A 10,544-nucleotide genomic window follows, 5' to 3' on the forward strand; every position below is an offset into this window, starting at 1 on the left:
TAAATGTTCTTACCAAATGAACCTCACTTGCTAGATTTGTAACCTAATCATGTCTTGTCCTCTAATACACAGTCTGCATATTTCACATTTGATAAGTTTCTTGTAATGTGTGGTTGGGTTTGATTATTTGCCAATGACACTCATCTCTTGACATGATATGCTCAATAAGGCAACATGGGAATTACTTATTTTGCTAATAAAAACAAGCATTTATAAAAAAATGGATTCTTTAGATGATGTATTGAGTTTTAATGGCCACTTCTGTCAATGAATGGAAGTTCATCACAAAGATTTAGCAGTGAAATTTTCCAGGGAGATGTTAGCATATATATTTTTTTCTTTTCTTAATTGCCATAGAAATAGATATGACAACTAATTGGGTTTTATCATGTTTGAGTAAATGTGGATAACATTTCACCATTTTTTATAATTTTTAGTTTGCACAAAAGTGGAAGGAATAGATTGCATTATATATATATATATATATATATATATATATATATATATATATATATTCTTTAGTCTATTGAGCAGTTCATCAACTTTTTTTTTTCTCATTCAACAAGAAAGTTTGTTTGCATTTAAAAGCTATGATGACAGATTGAGCACACATTCAACTATTTACAAATACATTTTAAATAGTTCATATGCTAGTTTATTAGGTATACTTTTAATTCAATAATGAAAATATATTTCAAACAAACTAAAGAATTATATTATATTTTAAGTGAAAATTAAGAAGAGTGAGCTTACCTAAGTCTAGGGTTAAAAGCATTACTCGAGTTCTCTTCATTGATAATTTCTGTTGAAAGTTTTTTGACATAAGGTCATCCTCATGAGCCGACAACCCAACTAATGCAGAATTAGCACCTGAGCATGGCTAAACAAGGATTAAACCCAAAGCACACCCTAAATCATGATTAAGTTAAACTTGTGCCTCTTCTCAAACATATTAAAGGAAAAATAAAAAATAGTGTTTTGTGTATGGAATGGGGTTGAAGTCCTTACTCAAAGCACTTCAAGTTGTCTTAAAGACCGGATGGACTCCCTAGCGGTCCTTTATCATCCAAGTCACGTTGTTCGCTTTCCCTCCTTCTTGTCCAGGCTGTGTGGGTAAGTACCTGTCAAAGGTACTTTGAAGTTCAAGTCAGTAATGTAATCAAATCGTTAGTATAACAAGTGATGTATATATTGTGCACAATGATCCTAAAAGTCCTACCTGAAACCTTTATTTTTATTAGTTGCGATGGGCCTTTACCTTTTGCTCTCTTAATGACGGCTCAATTACATCTTAATCTGTATTAGGGGCTTAATAAGTCATTACCACTGATAATCTGACCATATTGTTAGATTATACTGGACACGACCTAGTTAGATGGCCTATGAGAACGACCTGGGTGGACAGTCTGGAAAGACGACCTGAGAAGATAACTTGGAACAACAACATGGCTGGACAACTTGGGATAACGCCCTGGATGAGATGGCCTGTCGTTCGGCCTGGGTGATGCTTGGTCCCAAGGCAGACCGTATGACACACGTCTTAATACTCTATGGTACAAATAGTATAAATAGGTGTACACCAGGTAAAAAGTGCATTTTTTTTAATTGAATTTATCTCTTGACTAACCGCTGACTTAATTATTAAAATACCTTTTATAGGTATTCCTACCACTCAAGATTAACAATCGAGACCGAAAAATGGCACTTATAAAGGTGAAGACGAAAGAGCTAGAGACACGAGACATCATTGTTTTTGTAAATTACATCATTGGTTTTGTAAGTTACATATATCCTCGTTATATCCATATTCTACAACAATTATTACATATAACCTCCTTCTCAAGTTGACATTAAATCTATGTTTTGATATGATAATTGACATTATCATGTTTTTTTTTTATTTTGTTTACTTTTATATTTTACGAGTATTTTAATTATTATCTGTTTAGGTAATTAGGATTTTATAGATAAATTTAGAAAAGATAAATACTTTAACTTTTAACTTTTATTTGTATTTTGACTAGTATTTATTTAGATTAATAAGGGTTTTATTTAATAATTTGGAAAATTTGAGTATCTTATCCTTTATTAGATAATTACGAGTTTATTAAATAAATTTGGAAAATAAAAATATTTGGTTTATATTTTGTAGATAAGTGAAAGCTATTTAAGATTAAAGAATATATCAACAAAATTAGTTATCAATAAAGTTGTTTATTTTAAGTATAAAATCAAATACAAATTTCGGGCTCAACCAGACAAGTTGTGTATTTATGAAAATCTATAAATAGAAGGCCTTACATTGTTGAAATTCATTTTGGGGTAGAAACTCATTCTGGAGGTCCAAGACATTCATCATTATTCTTTTTCTAGTATAGGATTAACTAACTCCCTTATTCATAAGGGTTGAAGGTAATGTATCTTAATTCTTTGTAATTTCTGTTATTCAATATATATATTTTCTCATTACTTTTGTATTCTATTATTATTCTTAATTGCATGATAATTTATTAATTGCATATTTGTGAAGTATCTTATTATTCTAGATTATGATAGAATAACTAATTGACTATACATCTAGACATAGTACTTAACGATAGGTCATTTTAAACATCCGAACTTAGTGCTTAATGTTAGGAATAAGACAATAAAAAAGGAAAGAGAGAAATAAATGACAAAAGAATTTAACGTGGTTCGGCAAATAAATGTCTATGTCCACGTGTCTACGTCCATGACTACACTATAGTATATTTATATTTTGGTATATCTTTCAAGCTTTACATAGAGTTGCTTATATAGCTATAATAGAGAACAACATCTCACAGTATTAAGCAATGTGGGACTAAATTAAGCTCCATAATACTAACAATTATTGTTGGAAATCAAGTGTGAGTCTAAGTCCAAGTATATAAGTTTTATACACAGGTTACTTTGCTTCCTCAGTCGGAGGTTGGTTTTCATTTTAAGTTCTTTATGTTTTGTTGTGTTTGTAACTTCTAAGGGTTGAAATTTGGTGCTTCTTCAAGGGGAACTAGTAATATTTTTAGGTTCTTCTATTCTTTAATTATGATGACAAACTCAAACTTTGTTGAAACAATAGAAATCCAACAACAAAAGTGTATCTTTGTTTATAATAATTTTAGCAACGTTTATATTTAATAACATACGAACTAGGAATTCGTGGAAAAGCCCAAGAGTTGGGTTCATCTAACTTTGTTAACTTCAACTAATCCTCTTATTGAACACCTAAAGTTTATTATTAATATATCTCAAACGTCCAAAGAAAAAAATTGATCCAATATACAAATTAGCGCTCAAAGATGACACTTAACGCTAAACCTTTCACAAAAAGTGGCGCTCAACAATAATTCTGGCACTTAGCGTTATTCTTTTTGCAAAACGTTGGGTTCAACGACATTTCTAGAGCTTAACATCCTGAAACTAAATTGCTCCATATCTATAGTGTAAATATGGCGTGTCCTACTACCACTCAAATGCCAAAGTATTTGGCAAAAAGTGGTGCTCAACGGTATAGTAATATTGCTCAATGTCCTGAATCTAAAATGTTCCCAGACCTATAGCACAAACTGACACTCAACCAAACTTTGATATCACTCATTGTTGTATCAGTTTACAACAATTGTATTTTGTGATTCTGAGTGAATTTTGACCTGATCAATTGTTCAAATTGGTAATTTTTCCTCAATGCATTTGATTTAAAATAATTTTAAACATGAAAACTCATACGGATTTTCTCAATTTCTTAGATTCTAAATTCTTTCAATCATACAAGCTTAAGTATAAACAAGCAAAATTTCATGACTCAAACATTCAAACTATACAAGTCAAATCAATCATGCTCACGACGAATCCAATTCATCAAAACAGTTAAAGTTCATTTTCAACATGAAATCAATCACCAACATGCATTCATCAATTTAACAATAATACTCCAAAAAGGTTAAAGACTAGCTTCTCTTACCTTGACAAAGCTGATCAACAACTCAAAAAACCAAATGCATCTTAACTTGCAGGTATCCTTTCTACACATAAATACAACATCAAAACGATCTGACATGTCAATGAAGACATTGATCAATAAAGATTTAATAAACACAAAAATACAACGACACATGCGAGCAGGAAAACCATGCATGTAACCATATAAAATAAAGAAGATGGTGAAAAGGGGTTGAAAACTAACTTATCCTAAAAAAGTAATTGATCAATTGATCTTGACAAGCTCGCCACAAGGAGAAATCATACTATCTTTGATCTTTAAAAATATGAATAAATTTTAAGAAATCTTAGACAAAAGGGAGAGAGATATCGTAGAAGAGCTTCTAAAGAAATAAAGTATTTTAAGTAATGAGACTTTTTTATGAGTTTTCTATTTATATAAAAGTATTTCATCATTAAAATATAATAGAGAAATTTTAAAATAGTAACTCTTAAAATACACTTTTCTAAGATTTTACAATGTCTATAAACAAAAAAGACAGAAAGAATTGAAATAATGACACTTTTAACACAAGTGGTGTTAATCAAAGAGAGAATTAAGTGCACATATCATTAATTAATCTATATATATATATATATATATATAAATAAAGGAAAATGTTTGTTCGACAACGCCCATTTGACAACAATTTAACAACGACACGTGTCGTTGTGTGATTTGCTGTTTTAACTGGAGATTTGAAAAGTTAAAAAGTTGATTTGGAGGGTAGTTTCGGAATGAGTGATTGGCGCCCTTACAGTTCCGTAAACTCTCTCTGAAATTTTGTTTCATTCGAAAACGAAGCCTTCCACCAAGAGAGTTTGACGAAGCCTTCCACCAAGAGAGTTTCGAAACTTTGCGTCCACCATTCTGAACTTTGTGCACGCCAGCGAAATCGTGTTTGGAAGTATTGAAGTCCGGCATTGAAGTCCTTTGTCTCCGTCCACCATTGAAGTGTTGGGAGGAAGTGTGTTGAAGGGGCAAGCGTTGTCATTTTCTTCAAAGGAGCGGTTTTTTAACGTCGCCGTTGTTCGTTGGACGGTTGGGGTGAGTGTTAATCGCAAGGTATTTTATATGCCCTTGTTCGTTTTCGTTTTATTGAACCTTGCACAACGACGGTTTTTTCATTGCGAACCCGTGTTTTCCCATTGGCATTTATTCCTTTCGCCATTTATGTATGTCCACCATTGGTTTTCCCGTTTATTGTAAGTTTGATTGTGTAATCTATGTTTTAAAGCTGAGTTAAGGATTCCTGAGTCCATGGTATGTGTACTTGCGTTTTGGAAGGAGTTTGACTAATAGTAAGTTGATCAGCCTTTCCTATTGTAGGTGAATATTTGACAGACGCTATTTTTAGAGTTGAAAATGGAATCCTCTAATAACAATGTAAGTAGACAATAAACAGGAATGTTTTCTTTGTTGTTTTGGAGAAGCAATTTGACTGTTATAATTTTGACTTGTTTTATAGTGGCGCCTTCGAGCTTGGATACATACATCGTACATTGCCAACATGAACTCCTTATTGGCAGCGACACATAAGATGCGCATTTCACAAACTCCGTTTAAGTGGTGTTTAGAAATTGGAGATCCTTTAGAGGTGAACCTAAAATTGTTGAAAAAGATGGTTCGTCGATGGGTTCCCCACCATCAATCGTTTAGAGTTAGCCAACATCTGGTGCCTTTCAATGTGCAGGATGTGTTCATGACTTTAGGGTTAGGAGTTGGGGGTTTGGAAGTTCCTTTTGATGAATCAGTTGTGGGTAAAGTTGGTGAATCCTTTAATTCAAAATGTACGAAATTGAAAGACCTCATAGATATGTTCAATGTGCTTGTAGGTAATGATGATAGTGAGGTAGATGGGGTGTGTCGCCTGTATGTATTAGTTTGTTTTGTGGTGTTCTTTTTTCCCAGGAAGGCACGATATGTGTCCAACATGCCTTGTTCAGTCTTAGATGACTTAGACAGTTTGTCTAGTTATGATTGGAGTAGTGCTGTACATAGATATCTTGTAGATAGTCTAAATAGATGTAATAAGAAACTACTTTCTGGATCGATTGCTGATTCATTGAGCATAAGTGGGAATGCTGTTGTTTTGCAGGTATGATTTATATTGGTTGTTTGTTGCATTAATTGAATCCATAGTAATAACTGTTGTGATTAGTTTGATTGTTTTAACTGTAGCTTTGGGCGTATGAACGTCTTGGTTTGCATGATGATGATTCTGCCAAGGAATTTCCGCGCGTTAGGCGATTTTCTTCGTTAAATTATACAACAAAAAAAATAGATGTTATGTTTAAGACTGCCGAGGTAAGTAACTTTGTTATGAAGTTATGTTGTTATGTTTTAATGATTTTTGCTGTTGTTATGTGATTGTTGTATATTTATTGTCATTGTCAAAGGTACAATTTGATTGGTACCTCAGTGAGAATGATTGTTTAAATCCCATCATACGTCGTGCTTTCAATTTGGATGAGGGATTGAGGCGTGAAGGTTCCGAGCGTGAAGATAAAGTAGAAGAAAAAGCTGAAGAAAAAGATGAAGAAAAAGTAGCTGAAAATGAATATGATGAAAATTGGCTATTATCCACTTTGGAAAAACTGAGAACAAACAATGCCAGGATAAGAAAAGTCAGAGATGAAATTGCGGCTGTTAGGAAGCTACTTGCTGATCGTGTGAAGTATCGAAAGGTGGAACAATCTCCTTCATTTCATGAACAACGTGCAGATGAAAAACATGAAGATCAACAAAATGAAGAACCTGGACATGAAGAACCTGGACATGAAGAACCTGCACATGAAGAAAATGAAGAAGCTGGACATGAAGAAAATGAAGAACCTAGACATGAAGAAAATGAAGAACGTGCAGATGAAGAACCAGCTTGTACCATGGTTGTAGAAGAAGAAGGAGTCGCCGCTGACCATCCAATAGTTGTCGTTGACGTTGGCGATGGTGTTGATGATGGTGAAGGAGAAGTGGATGTACAACCGTTGAATGTACTGGCTTTGTGTTTTTGTTGGTGATCCAAAAACAGTCGTGGATTTGGATAAGTTGTACCACGCAGTTACGCGAAGAGACATTCCACGGAGGTTAGAACACATGATTTTTTATAAGTTGTTGTTATCGGTAGTTGATTTATGGTGAATGATATTCGTAGGTGAATTAATGATGTTGTTTTTTCAGGTACGTCTCTGAAATTATGTATCAACTGTTGAGCACAAGTGAATGTAGCTCTTTAGGGCCAAGGCAATGTGTAGACAACATGGTAATTATACAGTTGACTTTAATTACTGTTGTCATTCAATTTAGAAAGTTCATAAATTTCATGTTGAAGTTGTTAATTGTTGTGCAGGCTTTAATTTTTGCAGCAACAATGTTCATGTACTTTGAAAAAAGGTTGACTGGAGTCATAAAGAGGATTGTATTCAGTCCTATGTTTGGGGTAAATGGTTTAAGTAGGTGTTGTTGGTTTTTGGTAGCCTAGAATTTACATTGACATGGTTGTTTAATGATGTTTTTATTTGATATTGAAGACCCATGTCCTGCACGACTATAGGAAAAGACCAGTCAATCAACATGTGTGGAACTTCTTGACTACCAGCCATATTTTCGATATGATCTGGTTCGAGTTGAGGCCTTATTGTCTGCTGATTGGGTGAGTAAGATGTACTTTGTAAGCATATCCTTGTTTTTTAATGTGGGTTACTATTTTGACATATTCCAAACAATGTGTAGGTGTTCATCCCAATTGTAAGTGATGGTCATTGGTGGTGTTATGCACTTAAGGTCTGCACTTTTCAGTTTTATGTCATAGACTCACTTGCCAATGGTATCAAAGGACGTTGTCGGATTGATAGAAGCATTGTAAGTTTACCTTGATTAAAAATTGTTTGGAAAATGACTTCTTAAATCGTAGTTACTTTAAACTAAGTGTTTTCGTTATTTTAACCAAACAGGCTCAAAATATACAACGCCTTTGGGGTTTGTTGACGGATAAACTTGAAGAGACTAAGTGTCCTTTGTTAGTTGAGAAAGCCAACATCCCAGTCCAACCAAACACGTAAATATATTTGACCTATGTGTTAAAAAATTTTGTGATTCCATTGACAAAATTAATGGATGTGTTTTTGAATTTGAACAGATACGATTGTGGTGTAATCATGATGAAAGCTATTGAAATCTGGGATGGAGAGGAGAAATATGATGGGAAAAGCATGCCTGATTATACAAATGTATGTTAAATTATGAATTTCTCAATATTACATTATTAGACCGTTGACATTGGTTATGAATTCCAATATGTTCATTTCAGGAAGAGTTGGCTGCGTTTAGGAAAAATTTTATATGTGACTGGATCCTCGACGAGGACAACGTACGAAGAATGGAGACGCTGCAACATTTTGGATTACTATAGGATTAGAAACGTGTCCTTCGTTTAGATTATTCATCAGTAGTAAAAGAATATACATTGTAGACAATTATACTATTGAAAGTGTATTACTTGGATTTATGTACATGTGAACTTGTTCTAGTAATAATCAATACAGGTGAAGTATTGGTAATATTGATTTTGGTTGTGTTTGTTTTTAGTTGGAGTGTTTGTTTATTCCTTACGAAAAGTGCATCGCTGCTCCCCTATTTTTATTGAAGAACTCCCCATTTAGTAGGTCAGATAATGAGAAGGCAGGGGTGGGAAGGCAGTAATGAGCTGCTGTAATCGATTACAGTGACGTTGTAATCGCTTACGATTTACATGTACCGAAAGTGCGTGGATGGTCCACTGTTATTACTGAGTTGCTCCCCACTTCTGGGCTGGACCTAACTACTTTGGCTTCATTGACACAGCATGACCTGCTTGGTCTTTGTCTTGGATACCTGTAGGTGTGGATGCAGTGATAAGGGATTGGACATGATTAGGGTGGCCCCAACATTGTGTTTTGATGACTGGATGTTAGGGCCTGGCGAGTGTACGAGAGAAGAAGATATAGGAGGGATAGGGGAGGGGACGAGCGTCCTGCGGACGACCGTGCTGAGCAGGAAGGGAACCGTACGGTAGCGGACGAGCGTTCTGAACTGCAGATAAGGGGGGGCGAGGACGAACGTCTTCAGCGAGGGGAGGCCGAGCGAGCGGGGCAACAACGAGTGAGGACGAGGGCCCTGAGTGAGCAGAACATGGACGAACGTCCTCAGCAAGTGGAAGCCGCGAAGGACGAGTACGAGCGTCCTCAGTGAGGACGAGCGTCCTGACTAAGGACGAGCGTCCTGAGTAAGGGCGAGCGTCCAGAACGAAGGGGGGACGACAACGAACGTATAACGGGCGAGCGGAAGGAGTGACGGGACGCTCAGCTTAGTATTACAGTAATTAATATAGTAAATAAGGATAGAATGATTCTTTCAAGATAATTATAATAAATAGGCAATTACTATTATTCCCTACCTTTTCTGGAAGGAGTGATTAGTATTAATACAGGAGGCAGCTAGAGCTTAGGGCATGTTTTTGATTATTTGAGTACTGTTTGAGAGGTTATGCTCTCGTGTGACTGAAGGAGACCCTGCTCCCAGTCATTGGTTGTGTTTTGTGATTACCAAAGTTTCAATAATAAAGAGTTTTATTCATTTAAGTACGTTCGTCACCAGGAGAGGCAAGTTACGTGGTCAGGGACGTAACACTGGATGAAGGAATGGGGTAAGGCAGGGGTGGGAAGGGAGTATTGGGCTTGTGTAATCGATTACACATACTCTGTAATCGATTACGATTGACATGTACAGAAAGTTCGTGGCTGGTCCCCTGTTATTACTGTGTTGCTCCCCACCTATGGTCTGGAACTAAGTACTTTGGCTTCGTTGACACTGGATGAAGGAATGGGGTAAGGCAGGGGTGGGAAGGGAGTATTGGGCTTGTGTAATCGATTACACATACTCTGTAATCGATTACGATTGACCTGTACCGAAAGTTCGTGGCTGGTCCCCTGTTACTACTGAGTTGCTCCCCACCTATGGTGTGGAACTAAGTACTTTGGCTTCGTTGACACAGCATGACCTGGTTGGTGATTGTCTTGGAAACCTGTACGTCTGGATGCAGTCATAAGGGAATGGGACATGATTAGGGTGGCCCCAACATTGTGTTTTGATGAGTGCATGAAGGAACTGGGTAAGGCAGGGGTGGGAAGGCAGTAATGAGCTGCGGTAATCGATTATAGATACGCTGTAACCGATTACGATTTATCTGTACCGAAAGTCTGTTTCGGCTCCCCTGTGATTATTGAGTTGCTCCCCACGTATGGGGTAAACCTAAATACTCTGGCTTCCTTGACACACCATGAATGAACTGGGTAAGGCAGGGGTGGGAAGGCAGTATTGGGCTACTGTAATTGATTACAGATACGCTGTAACCGATTACTATTGACGTGTACCGAAAGTCTGTTTGTGGTCCCCTGTTATTACGTAGTTGCTCCCCACCTATTGGGTGGACCTAACTACTTTAACTTCCTTGACACAGCATGACCTGCATGGTGTTTGTCTTGGAAACCTGGAGGTGTGGATGCAG

The 10,544-nt window shown here is 36.0% G+C and overlaps 1 protein-coding gene across 1 annotated transcript; it reads left to right on the top strand.

Moving 5' to 3' along the window:
• The first annotated feature begins 5,510 nt into the window (after window positions 1-5,510).
• LOC148192587 (uncharacterized) lies at window positions 5,511-9,229 on the top strand. The gene is made up of 13 exons (XM_088099239.1): window positions 5,511-6,098; window positions 6,182-6,307; window positions 6,400-6,718; window positions 7,032-7,086; window positions 7,181-7,262; window positions 7,350-7,439; window positions 7,554-7,652; window positions 7,733-7,861; window positions 7,954-8,057; window positions 8,139-8,229; window positions 8,310-8,369; window positions 8,588-8,697; window positions 8,953-9,229. Exons 1-13 carry the CDS (start codon window positions 5,511-5,513, stop codon window positions 9,227-9,229), a joined length of 2,130 nt encoding a protein of 709 aa, XP_087955365.1.
• The last annotated feature ends 1,315 nt before the right edge of the window (window positions 9,230-10,544 follow it).

Source organism: Vigna umbellata, chromosome 9, assembly GCF_029865625.1.
Source record: "Vigna umbellata cultivar VRB3 chromosome 9, Vumbellata_1.0, whole genome shotgun sequence".
Classification (NCBI taxonomy): domain Eukaryota; kingdom Viridiplantae; phylum Streptophyta; class Magnoliopsida; order Fabales; family Fabaceae; genus Vigna; species Vigna umbellata.

What these genes read in the sequence shown, in the direction of transcription:
- LOC148192587 (XM_088099239.1), top strand. Translation starts at nt 5,511, where the DNA reads ATGAACTCCTTATTGGCAGCGACACATAAGATGCGCATTTCACAAACT. An exon ending in TATTCAGTCCTATGTTTGGG is followed by an intron (nt 7,440 to 7,553) that starts GTAAATGGTTTA and finishes GCACGACTATAG; the next exon opens with GAAAAGACCAGTCAATCAAC. An exon ending in GGATCCTCGACGAGGACAAC is followed by an intron (nt 8,370 to 8,587) that starts GTACGAAGAATG and finishes GTTTGTTTTTAG; the next exon opens with TTGGAGTGTTTGTTTATTCC.